The 13,475-nt window shown below is 39.8% G+C and overlaps 1 protein-coding gene across 2 annotated transcripts; it reads left to right on the top strand.

Moving 5' to 3' along the window:
* The first annotated feature begins 427 nt into the window (after nt 1-427).
* On the top strand, nt 428-11,637 carry LOC124551025 (ribulose-phosphate 3-epimerase). 2 transcript variants are annotated; one of them, XR_006967755.1, is made up of 5 exons: nt 428-740; nt 830-937; nt 1,038-1,259; nt 2,346-2,462; nt 11,181-11,314. XR_006967755.1 is itself a non-coding variant. In XM_047125874.1 (4 exons), the coding sequence occupies exons 1-4, from the start codon at nt 504-506 to the stop codon at nt 11,307-11,309; spliced, it is 696 nt and encodes a 231-aa protein (XP_046981830.1). In that variant the 5' UTR covers nt 431-503; the 3' UTR covers nt 11,310-11,637. The 2 variants fall into 2 exon arrangements, 1 of the variants encoding a protein (XP_046981830.1); XM_047125874.1 differs by lacking the exon at nt 2,346-2,462 and having other exon boundaries at nt 431-740; nt 11,181-11,637.
* Nucleotides 11,638-13,475: the final 1,838 nt, after the last annotated feature.

Genomic DNA, 13,475 nt, shown 5'->3' with positions numbered 1-13,475 from the left:
ATAAAACTGGTATCTGGAGAATAATTCTGAACAAGGGAGGAAAAACAGTATTGACTGTGAATTTACGATATCTGTGTGTGTTTTATTAAGTTCCTGTTTATGTTTGAATGAGTGTTACCCAAAAAAGATCAGAACTTGTTTATATGACTGCCTTGATTTTAAACCTGCAAAATGACTGTAAATAAATTATAACAAATATTAATAAGCGATATTGTACTTCGCAATCAAAATTTACAAATGTGTGTGGATGTAAGTAAACTATAAGCACAGTATGCTGGAGTAACAAGACAGCTAACTTCCATGAAATGCTTCAGTAACGTAGGCGTAGGTATTTTCAATCTGGCTAGCTTTGGCTCATACCGCTAATGTTTCGATACTTCGAGATGAACACAGTGGCCAGCTCCTGTGTTTGTTCTCGTATAAGCTCTGTGTAGCGTTGCGAATACTCTTTGCATTTCATATGTTTTGATAGTAGTTAGTGTTTAGGTTAGAATTTTATCGTCATGGGAGACGGCGTGACTTGCAAAATAGGACCATCTGTCTTAAATGCCGATCTTGCTAAATTACATGATGAATCGAAGCGTCTTGTTGATGCTGGTGCAGATTATTTACATTTGGATGTTATGGACGGTCATTTTGTCCCCAACATAACATTTGGTCATCCGGTAGTCAAATGCTTAAGGGCTAAGATTCCTAAAACATTTTTCGAAACACACATGATGGTTTCGAATCCCGACCAGGTGCGTTTGTTACTGATTTCCTCATTAATTTGCTTGCAGCTTTGTCTATCGGACATATCTCTGAAAGTTGAAGGTCCAAACTTTTTCAGTGGATAGATCCTATGGCAGATGCAGGAGTAAACCAGTACACATTTCATGTTGAGGCTTCGGAGGACGTAAATGAAACGTGCCGAAGGGTAAGAGAAGCAGGCATGAAGGTGAGCAACATAGGTGATAACTTACAAAGTCAATGACACACAGAGCTTTCCACTGTAGAGGTATTTAGCAGACGGTAATGCTGCAGTTAAACATGTCTAGGTTGGAGTAGCCCTGAAACCAGGCACGTCAGTTGAAGCTGTCAAGGAGTATGTTGATGTCGCAGACATGGTTCTAGTGATGACTGTGGAACCAGGATTCGGTGGCCAAAAATTCATGTCTGACATGATGGAAAAAGTCAGATGGTTGCGTGAAAATTATCCCGCACTGGACATAGAGGTAGATGGTGGCGTGGGACCGTCCACAATACAGCAGTGTGCTGAGGTTTGTTGAATTAGCGGTATTTGTTAGTAATTTTACATTGTTTATTACTCAAAATAACATGAAATGCTATCAGAGAATCTAGTAATAAATTTTTTTACAGGACTTTGCCTTTATGGAAATGTTTTCCAATGTAACTCACCCCAGTTAATAACATAAATCTGTTGTCACTGCACACATTTTCGTAATTATGCAAAATAGCACTCTGTTCATGAACAGAAAAATGCAGTAATGCCTGAATTGCGGTAATTTTTTTGGGTTTGAGAGATGCACTGTGGAATGAAAAAGGTCTTGAAAACAGTGCATTCTGTTTTAGAAAAAATGTCAGCAGTAATTTCTAGAAATGTTACCATGTGTCAAGTTCATACTGTAAGGATCAAAAATGTTTATTTCTGGAACATCCTAGGGAGGCTAATATCTGAACATTTTAATTGTAATTTCTTGCATGATTATCCTGTTTGACCATATATTTTCCTATGATATTTCTGAAATTGATCAACCTTGAAAGATAAAACTGGGAGACGTTTATTTAAAATTAGCGGGGCAACAGTGAGTGATATTCAAACATATTTTAAGCCAAGATTGTCAGATCACAGGTTGCTCTGATTTCAAATTTAAAATGAAATCTAGCTGTATAGCCGTACCTAGTAATATTTATATATTTCTAAGAAAACATACAGTTTAACTGAAAATTTTACATTCTTGTAAGAGCAATGCCAAAAACTGTAGTGTGGTTGACTCAGTTCACATTGTGCACTTTTCCAGCATGGCAGTACACTCTTGTGACAGTTTCTAGGAGTTTTTGATACAAAATATGCCACAGTTCCTTATTTGTTCATGATAATGTTAAGGAAGTGTTAGTAAATGAGGGAACAAATATCAACAGCTTGAGTGATGCCACTTTGTTAAAGCTGTGTGTTGGAGCATATAGTTTGCTTGTGCTGTCTGTGAGCCTGATGCGTCTGTGATAGACTTCGTTAGACTGAAGAGGACACTATTTGCAGATGCAAATGATGCAGGTGAATACAGAAAACTGTATTTCTGCTCAAACATGACGCTAAAGGACTTCATATTTTTTTCTGATTGCAGTTACAATATTTTTTGGCACAAATGAATGTATCTTCCAATTGAAGAGCATGCAGATTAAGCTGTTTGTGGAAGAGAGCACACACTTTCAGTGGGAAGGCTGATTGGCCTGTGGAACAGGTAGCTGCCTCCTTTAGGCATTACTCTAGAGAGTAAACTTCTGTAATTCCTTCACATACTGATAGTTGTAATTTTTCATCACTGCCTTGCTTCATCAGACTCCTTTCCTATGTTGATATGTGTTGCATGTTGTGGTGTCACCCATCCCCCTTTCTGTTGTACAATAACTGATGAAACAGGACTGCCACACCGAATGGGGAACTTAGCTGTTGAGCATGTTTTGAGATGTACAGACATTACCATTGAAAGAGTTGTAGCAATTACTAATGTAAATGTAGTTGCATTGAGTATTATATTTGGTTACCAATCCCAGAATCACTTTCATTTGAGATGACTAGTATATTCAATTTTAAATATATTACGTATTGGGCAAATTTTTGCAATATTTATTGCACCATTACATATTAAAATAGTTTTACTCTGGCAAAGTATTTCAGCCACATGGTTACCATCGGATGATACTGAGGTGTCAAGAATTTATGAAGGGCCTTCATTATGTAATGAAACACTTTTTCTCTCGGCCAATTTTGGTTGAGTAAGTACAGAATTTTCTCTAGGGCATTGTGGAGCATGCCCGCTTCAACCCCTGTAGTTTCAAGAAGTTCCGATAGGTGGCAGCACTATCCATAGGCTTAAAAATGCTGTCTCTAATACAGATGTGTTCCAGGTAGAGAGCTGTCATTGAGTTTCTTTTGGCAGAAAACCAGAGCATTGTGGATATTCATAGGCGTTCACAAAATGTCTATGTATACCTGACAGTGAACAAAAGTGCAATAGGTCTTTGGGCAATGCATCTGTCATCACAACAAGGTTCAAGGTTACATAGACATGTCTCATCTCCAGCATTCTGGCCAGCTGTGATGCCTGCATTGCTGGAACTTTAGTTTTGGATGATAGATGGATCATACTCAAACACCTCGCTAAACATTTTGACATCTCTGTTGGCAATTCTAACCCCTTTGTCCACGAGTTGGGGTACTTAAAGGTGTATACCACTGGGTTCCTAGCCACTTAATAGAAGACCATAAAGAGCAACGAAGGACCATTTGTGTAGAACTCCTTGCACACTGAGGCTAATCATGACAATTTTTGTCAAGTATAGTCACAGGTATGAAACATGGGTTCATAAATTCCAACTGGAAACAAAACGGCAATCCATGGAGTTGCCCCACACCACCTCTCCTTGAAATAATTCAAAGCTTCATGCTCAGTTCTTGAAGTCATAGCAATAGTCTTGTGGGACCCTGAAGAAGTTATTCTATTTAATGTCCTTCCTCATGGTTCAACGACCAACTTTGAAGTGTATCGTGCTACCCTCAGAAAATTAAGTAAATGACTTTAGTGTGTTCATCACCACAAAAATGCAAATGAAATACTCCTTCTCTATGACAATGCAAGGCCTTGCAAAAGTCTGCCCACCCGAGAGGAGCTCACAAAACTTCATGGGACCATTCATCATCCATCCTACAGCCCAGATCTTGCACCTTCTGACTTCCATCTGTTTGGCCCTTGAAGGCTAGAATTATTGGGAAGCAATATGTGGATGACGGGGAGGTTATTGATGCAATAAGATGTTAGCTGTGATGCCAACCACTAGAGAGTCTGAGCATACAGGTCCTCCCAGTAAGGCGGTATAAGGCTTCCACATTGAAGGGAAATTATGTTGAAACTTGGGTTTTGTACCCAAAAGTGTGGGGAATGATACAGTGTATTGGAGTCCTGAATAAAATTAACCTACTTTCAGAAGATAATGTGTTGCACGAGTTACATCTCTCAAACTCTGTGCTTATACAGTGGTCAGTCACATCTCTGTGGTTCATTCTGTATTCAGTACACTTGTTACGTGCATGTAACCCCTATACAGTTGTTCTCATTGGAACACCTGATGTTCTGTGCATGACTTGTTTCTTTGTGCACTCAGTTTGCTCTCATAGCTGACAATGGGATCCCAGATATCCATATTTAAACCCACTGAGGAACTTCAAAGGGTTCTGTAGATGTCTACTTCCATGAACATGTAAGAATTTCAGCCAATGCTCATGTCCAGTACTTTTAATCATTTCTTGTTTAGCATGGACTTTTCTTAGCATCTTACTGCTAATATTGAGTATTCACATCAGTAGCACTTTCTTCTTGATCTGTTTCTAATTTCTCCTGTGGTGTCACCGCCAGACACCACACTTGCTAGGTGGTAGCTTTAAATCGGCCGCGGTCCATTAGTACATGTCGGACCCGCGTGTCGCCACTATCAGTGATTGCAGACCGAGCGCCACCACACGGCAGGTCTAGAGAGACGTCCTGGCACTCGCCCCAGTTGTACGGACAACTTAGCTAGCGATGCAACACTGACGAAGCCTCTTTTATTTGCAGAGAAGATAGTTAGAATAGCCTTAACAGCTAAGTCAATGGCTACGACCTAGCAAAGCGCCATAGCAATTGATAGTTATCGTATGAAGCATGTCTCATCAAGAACGATGTATACAAATGATGGATTAAAGTTAAGTATTCCTGCAGCTACGTACTTTTCTTTATAGCATTCATTACGTATCCTGTTTCAGACCTCACACCCGCCTGCGTGAGTTTAAGCGTGTGCCTTTCGGTTACCCGTCACTGTGGACTGGCTGTCTTGTCAGTCCACAACATCAAGTCTCTTATCTTTTGCTTGTAATATCAGACTTCTATGCCTCTACTGTGGGTGGTCATTTAAATTGCCTGCTGAACCACAGTTAACTCAGTTGTTAATTTTAAGTTCCTTTATCATCAGCCTTTGCACTGCTCTACTTTGCCATTTCCCTAGTTGTCTGTACTTGTGTGGTTTCTAGTGTTTGTAATTCTTTTAACATTTGGCATGCACAGTTAAATTTTCTTTTGAAGTATCCACTTGCATAGTTTCTACTTTACTTGAAAGTTGTCACAAAATCATCAGTAATGACCTGTGAGGGACATTGAAGTGAAACTGTTTGTGACTCACATACTGTTCAGCACTATCAGTTATTATGTACCATTGTTCATCACCTAGACTACTTCTTTGGTAGGTTGGGGAGAGAGAACAGTGGTTCATATCCCTGCCTGGCCATCCAGTTTCCCATGTTGTAATTGACTTTGTATGAATATGCAATGTTGTTTGGATGAAACACTGATCTCTAGTGGAGATTAAGCTGTAGGTTACATTCCAACCCAATATTTTGATTTAGTTGGCCAAGCCACGAAATATGACAACATGTCAGGTGTGGTATCATAGTATAGCATGAGGTCTGCATTAGGTTAAAGGAATAAAAATATTTGCCATGAACTACACAATTTTAGGAAGAATCTTTCACTCTGCTGCAGAGTGCACTCTCTTTTGAAAGTTCCAAACAGGTTAAACTTGTGTATCAGACCGGTACTTGGACGCAGAACCATTCCCTTTCCAGGCAGTGCTGTTACCAACTGAGCGATAGAGGTGATTCACCATCCACACTGTCAGATGTATGTCTTCCAGCACTCCTCTCATACCTACATATTTTTGCTTACAAACAATACTTTTTCCCAGTCTGATTACTACTACTTTACATTGCAAACTTGTGAGACGGGGCTTTGTCACTGGCCTCTGCTCTGGGTCTGTTGTTTTTGTTCATATAGACTGCCTGATAAAAAGTATCTGGACACCTGATGTAATGCAGAATATACTGCTAGATATTACAAGAGATGACCTGCCATTATAAAAGGAGATGGAGAGAGTTATGTAGTTAGTGTAGAAGCAGTAATGTAACAACATAAAAATTGATCAGTCAGGAGGGCTCAGAGACTTAGAATGTGGATTAGTCATTGGATGATGTCAAGTGACAAATCCATCAGGGACATCTAAACCCTTCTACAGCTGCCCCTGCTTACTGTTCATGTGACTGTGAAGTGGAAACTAGTAGGAACAACCACAGCCAAACAGAGACAAAGCAGACCTCATGTATAGATGACAGGAACCATCCAGCATTGTGCAGGGTAGACGTAAAAATAAATATCTTTAATTACAAGGAATCACTATTGAATTCCAAAGTGTTACCAGATGTCGGCTAGCACAGCAATGTCCCATGGGGAGGTTAAAAGAGTGGGTTGCAGTGGTTGAGCAGCATCTCATGAGATACATTTCTGTAATCAGTGCTAAATGACATTAAATTTAGCGTAAAAATTGATGCCACTGGACAGTGGATTACTGAAAATGAGTGATTTGGAGTGATGAATCACACTGTACCCTGTGGCAATCCAACGGGAGGATTTAGTTTTGCAAATGCCTGCCATCATATGTAGTACCAAGAGTGAAGCATGGAGAAGGTGTTAAAGTATAGGAGTGTTTTTCATGAGTGGAGTGTGGTCCCCCTATTTCATTTAAGAGAACACACATGGGTTAGAATATGAACATATTTTATAGCAGTGTGTACTGCATATAGCAGAGGAATAATTCAAAGACGGTGATTGCATCAGCGTGACAATGCACCATGACATAAAGCAACATTTGTAACACAGTGGCTTGTGGACAGTAAAATTTCTGAAATGGACTAGCCTGCCCAGAATCCTGACGTGAACTTAGTGGAACACCTTTGGGATGAGCTAAAATATTGCCTTTACTTCAGACTCTAGTGTCCGACATCACTACATTATGTGGATTTGGCTCTTGAGGAAAAATGAGCCGCCATTCCTCTAGACATTCGGACACTTTGTTGCAAGTATCCCCAGCAGATCTTAAGCTGTCATAAGGACAAATGGTTAATACACCCCATTTTAATGTCCACTAATAGGTGTCCTGATACTTTTGATTATATAGTGTATATCAGTTCCCTGCTACTAAACATGACGGATGATTCAAAGAAGCCTGTCTTTGCAGATTATGCATGTGTTATTGAATATACACTGAAGAGCCAAAGAAACATACACATGCCTGATATCGTGTGGGACCCACGCCAGCATGCCGAAGTGCTGCAAAATAACGTGACATGGACCTGACTAATGACTGAAGTAGTGCTGGAGGGAACTGACACCATGTATCTTGTGCACTGTCCATAAATCTGTAGGAGTAAGAGGGGATGGAGATTTCTTGTGAACAGCACGTTGCAAGGCATCCCTGATATGCTCAATGATGTTCGTGTTTGGGAACTTGTGTGGCCAGCGGAAGTGTTTTAATACAGAAGTGTGTTCTTGGAGCCACTCTGTAGCAGTTCGTGTGGGGTGTCACGTTGTCCTGCTGGAATTGTCAAAGTCCATCAGAATGCACAATGGACATGAATGGATGCAGGTGATCAGACAGGATGCTTATGTGCATATCACCTGTCAGTCATATCTAGATGTATCAGGGGTTCCATACCACTCCAATTGCACATGCCCCACACCATTACAGAGTCTCCAACAGCTTGAACAGTCCCCTGCTGACATGCAGGGTCCATGGCTTCATGAAGTGTCTCCATACTCGTACACATCCGTCCCCTCAATACAATTTGAAACAAGACTCACCTGACCAGGCAACATGTTTCCACTCATCAACAGTACAGTGTCAGTGTTGACAGGCCTGTTTGAGGCATAAAGCTTTGTGTCGTGCAGTCATCAAGGGTACACGAATGGGCCTTCAGCACCGAAAGCCCGTTGATGATGTTTCGTTGAACAGTTCACACGCTGACACTTGTGGATGGCCTAGCATTGAAATCTGCAGCAATTTACGGAAGGGTTAAACTTGTGTCACATTGAACTATTGTCATCAGTCATTGTCAGTTCCGTTCTTCCAGGATATTTTTCCAGCCGCAGTAATGTCGGAGAGTTGATGTTTTACCGGATTCCTGATATTCATGGTAGACCTGTGAAATGGTTGTATGGGAAAAATCCCCACTTCATCCCTACATCTGAGATGCTGTCTCCCATCGCTTGTGCACCGACTATAACAATACTTCCAAACTCAGTTAAATCTAGATAACCTGCCATTGTAGCAGCAGTAACCGTTCTAGCAACTGCACCAGACACATGGTGTCTTAAATAGACGTTACTGATCGCAGCACAGTATTCTGCATGCTTACGTATCTCTGTATTCGAATACGCATGCATATACCTGTTTCTTTGGCGCTTCAATGTATATGATATAGCCAACAGGTTAGTCAGTATCATCATGTGGCCTTCAGAGAATTAAAGCTTAACCGCAACAAAACCCAGTGCATACAATTTCTGAATCAGAACTATCATGAAAGTTATGATAGAAGCTAAAGAAATTAATTAAAATTTATACCGCAGCTGAGACTTGAACTTGGGTTGCCTGCATACTAAGCAAATGTGATAACTATTACACTACCATAGCAGCATGGTTAACCTAACTGCACGGCCTACCCCAGTCCATTCCTGTCTTTAGCATAAACTTCAGTTCACGACTTCAGCCCATTTTCCACTTCTTAAGTTGTCAGTAGCCATGCTGCTATGGTGGTAATGGTTAGTACATCTGCCTAGTAAGCAGGAGACCTAGTTTCATGTCCCAGCCATGGCACAAATTTTAATTCTTTTCTTCGGCTTATATCATTATCAAAGATTAAGTTGAGATACACGTCTCAAAGAAAATGTAATTCCATGAGATCTGAAACGTCTTGGCAGATTAAAACTATGTGCCGGACTGAATGTCGAACTCATTCTGGATACATCCCCAGGCTGTAGCTAAGTCATGTCTCCGCAATATCCCTTCTTCCAGGAGTGCTAGTTCTGCAAGGTCTACATGAGAGCTTCTGTGAAGTTTGGAAGGTAGGAGACGAGGTACTGGTTGAATTAAAGCTATGAGGACAGGTCGTGAGTCATGCTTGGGTAGCTCAGATGGTAGAGCACTTGCCCACAAAATGCAAAGGTCTCGAGTTTGAGTCTCGTTCCAGCACACAGTTTTAATCTGCAAGGAAGTTCCATATTAGTGCACATTCTGCTGCAGAGTGAAAATGTCATTCTGGCTCCATCAGATCTATTGTGTGGAAGTGGTATTCTGTTGTCTTAATGGTGTCACATGTTCCATTAATTTAACCATTTTAAATTCTTTGGGGTAAATGGAAGGCTTTGTTGGAAGTATCATTTTCAGTAATTTGTAGAGAAACCGAATGCTTCTATCTTGACTATGCATGATCTCAACTGACTGGCACTGAAACATGAAGGCTTGTTTCCTTAACTTACTTTCACTTTATCTCTTATGATTTTATACTTTGGAGCAACTCTGTGAACTAGTCAGTAATAAATATTCTTGGTCCATAGAAAGGTGATCAGACTGATATGCAGTGTCAATTCGTGAGCTTTGTGCAGGTCACTGGTCAAATGCCTCAGATTCTAACTCCAACATTCTTGTTCAGATATTGTTAGTATTGACACATTTGTCACAGGCTCTTTTAGTTCGGGGGAGAGCCTGTGACCATTGTACGTTGGCTAGGCCGAGGCGGCACACAGAGATAAGTAATATTATTGACTTGGTACATATGTACCGTGTATTTGTATAAAAAAAATTTTATGGGGTCTTGCCCCTGTAGGTGTTTATTTTAGCCTTTGACTATGCCCATTTAGACAAGCTGTTTTATAAAATTGTTCTGAAGAAGGCGTGGTTATCCACGCTGAAACCTAGGTAAACACCAGGTACTTTGTGCAATCGAGGCAGATTTTTATAATTATTTCGATACTTACGATTGCTGACGCGCTGTAATGCTGAAATTTCTTAAAGATAGGAAGAAGAAAATATAGCAAATGAAAAAGTTAGTATTCTGATTAAAATGATGTGGCAAAGGATTAGAAATTAAAAAATAAATGTAAGCTAATTAATTGAACATACCTGTCATTTCTATAAAGATTTAGAAATAAATTTTGAAGCACCAAGCAAGATTTGAAACAACCATCTCTACATCAGACTAAGATGCTAACCATTACACCACTGCTTAGATGATGATTGTGTTCAATTTTGAAGCTCTAGAACAAGAAAAAAAAAATTGTTGATTACTTGCAAACTAGAACCCATGAGAGTGAATGGCCACAGGGTAAGATACCAGGTACTCTAACCCACATGAGCGTATAGATGATTTCAAAAAGTCAATCAGGACAGAGGGTGCTAGACTGTTGTCCTGGCCAGCTCTCTCTTCAGATATCTCACTCAGTGAAGACCCTGGATGTGGGTTTTTAAGAGACTGGCATGTCACCAGCAATTGCTGTTTATTAACTCGGGCAAAAAGTTGAAGCAGCATGGAGTGAGTTATCAGTACCTGTCATCCAAGCTCAACTCTGTGCACAGCTGGGTTAACCTGATCACTGCTGTCAAAGTGGAAGCTCTTTGTATTGAATATCATACCTGTAGAATCCCAAATCCCTTAAAAATTTAATAACATGTTCTTCTGCCTACACTGTATATGCACAGTAACTAAAAATTCATTACTTGCTATCTACTGTGGTGTTATTTTAAAGGCTAGTGTTGTATTTTGAGCATTAGTTTGGAATTTTGTGTGCTTTATTCTCATTTTGGAAATATAAATTACATTCCTGCATGTGTACATGATTTACTAGTGTATCACATTCATAACTTGTAAATTCTCTGTGTTTGTTAAGAATGTTTACATGAATGAAATTGGGTAACTCTTTCCAAACAACTTGAGATATAAATCGTAGCTGTCGGCTCTCATGGTATTTCCACCCAGTTTTTACAATTTAATGGCCGTTTCTAACATTGACTGATATTCTGGAACTTTCCTTTTACTTTTGCAGGCAGGAGCCAATATGATAGTCTCTGGAACTGCAATAACAAGTGCTCCAGATCCAAAGGACATAATATCAACAATGAGAAGTCAAGTGCAAGCATCCATTGATAAATTGAGGGTGCAAGTGGAAGTGTAAGGATGAAGGAATAGAGGCGTGTGCGTATGCAATAACACCCGAGACCCAAAAGCACACACAACTTTCCATTACTAGATGTAGTGTCAGTTGGTGGATTCAGTAGCAGATGAAAATTGCTTACATTTGGAAGTAGTGTAAGGGTATACTTCCAAAAGAATGATGTGGCAGCCATTCTTTTAAGAGGATGAGTAATGGTGTTTTGTACACCGAATAATGGGTTTTAATGTTGAAGTCATATGTAAACATTGTTTGGTACCTATAGACTGGGTTGTTACTATAATGTCTAAAGATTATTTTTGTACGAATAAATTTTATAGGGATTCTTAAAGATTCTCTGTTTTAATATCCTTTTGTGTGAATAATTGAAAATTTTCACTGCTCACCCATTCCTATTCATAAATTATCTGAGCATTGCAATTTTAAAATTAACTGCATACAGTCTTGAGCTTTTTGGATCATTAAAAGGCCTTTCTTCAGAACGTTAAGAAAGGAACAGGGACTGAACACACAAGTGCAGTGACATGTGAATACTTAAATGGGCACTGAAATATACAGTAAAAGAAGTCTTAACAAATAGGTACACAGCTAGATACACCATTTTCATGATCTGTTGGTAAATGGTGGCAGCTACATGAAGCTGTTTGGTAGTGATATTTTCATAGGTATGAAAGTCACAATGCCAGAAAACTGTAACTAAAGTCTGGATGACTCTGAGGTCCAGCGGTTGGTAAAGTGAGGATATTACTTGTTAGATATAAATAGATGAAAAGACAAATCATTATGATACTGAAAAGCACTGAATGGAAGATATATGGACCTCAAACAGAATAACAAAGTGATTGACAGTTGGGCATGTGCTGGGCAGTGTTGGTTCATGTTCCTCCCCACACACAATATAGCTGTGGTAGCAACAGCTAGGCTTTCCATTCTGGATATATTCACAAGAGGTGACATACATCATCTGATTTGCTCAACAGCATGGTTATAGTTATCACTTTTCTATGGAATTTTGCAGCTACTTTAGGGCATTGTCACATAAAATAAACATGTTGCACAGAGAAACAATGTAAACAGTTGTTATATTACCAGCTGTGGCATCGGGACTGACTGGTTACTGATACCTGAAGTAGCAAAGCAATATGACAACAGTGAACAGAATATGGTGTGACCAAGCTCATTCTTTGATTGTTTGTTGCTAGGGTAATTGTTGTCCTTAAACAACTAGTTATGAATCACTGGAGCTGTCAACAGGCACATATACAAGTCTGAAAATGTTACTAAGGTTTTGGGTGATCTTATGTGCCTTCGGTCTCTGCTGGACTATACAATGGTGCTGGATGCAATAAAAAATACACACACACACAAATATAAAAGAAAGTTAAGTACCCAGAGGATCAGGAGGCAATGGAATGAAACTTCACTAATGAGAGGTATGCAATTTTATTCAGGGATTACAAAACTGAATCAGTAAGGTTTACAAAAAACTGGCATTGTAAGATGTCTTAAAAGTGTGATGTCAAACCCCACTCTGGCATTGATTTATGCACTGATGCAAGTGGAAAGGGTGTCATAAAGTAGTACTATCCTCTCCAAGGCAAGCTAGCCCACAGCTGTTGTAACTGTTTTTGATGTACTGACACTGGGACAGAATTGACATCCAAAATCAGGACAGAGCTAAGGCTCTTGCTGAGCATAGGAATATCTTAAAATCATGCCATGTACACATGAGCATTGTCCTGTCAAAAAATGGGACCATGATAGTGTCATGTGAAAGGTAACATAGAACATACGAAGTCTGATGTACTGTTGTGCTATCAGAATTTCCCAAGTGATTACCAGCCACAACCTGAAGTCACTCACATCAGGCATAACACCATTGTGCCTCTCTAAAGTATTGCAAGAATGGAAGCTCTCATCAGATCAGCATACTTGTTGACAGTGGTATTTGGGATATTGCTGGACCGTGATTCAATGCCAAATACAGTGCAGTACTGTTCCTTGGCAGTCCATTCTTGCTGGTTACAGCACCACTCCAAACACAGCTGTGTAGTATTTTTTTAATTTCAGCCTATGCGTGGAACGCTGATTTCCTAATCTGACTGTTTATAGTCTCTGACCGAGGGTGCGGGATGACACACAATGTCGCATGAAGTCCACCTACTTGTT

Source organism: Schistocerca americana, chromosome 9 (assembly GCF_021461395.2).
Source record: "Schistocerca americana isolate TAMUIC-IGC-003095 chromosome 9, iqSchAmer2.1, whole genome shotgun sequence".
In the NCBI taxonomy this organism is placed as follows: Eukaryota; Metazoa; Arthropoda; class Insecta; order Orthoptera; family Acrididae; genus Schistocerca; species Schistocerca americana.
The sequence above is the reverse complement of the archived record's forward strand: the minus strand, read 5'-3'. Positions and strand labels throughout refer to the sequence as shown.

Bases quoted from the DNA above. Each gene is read 5' to 3' on its own strand.
- LOC124551025 (XM_047125874.1), top strand. From the start codon at position 504: ATGGGAGACGGCGTGACTTGCAAAATAGGACCATCTGTCTTAAATGCC. The intron at 741-829 runs GTGCGTTTGTTA...AAACTTTTTCAG, and splicing joins TGGTTTCGAATCCCGACCAG to TGGATAGATCCTATGGCAGA. The intron at 1,260-11,180 runs GTTTGTTGAATT...TTACTTTTGCAG, and splicing joins CAATACAGCAGTGTGCTGAG to GCAGGAGCCAATATGATAGT.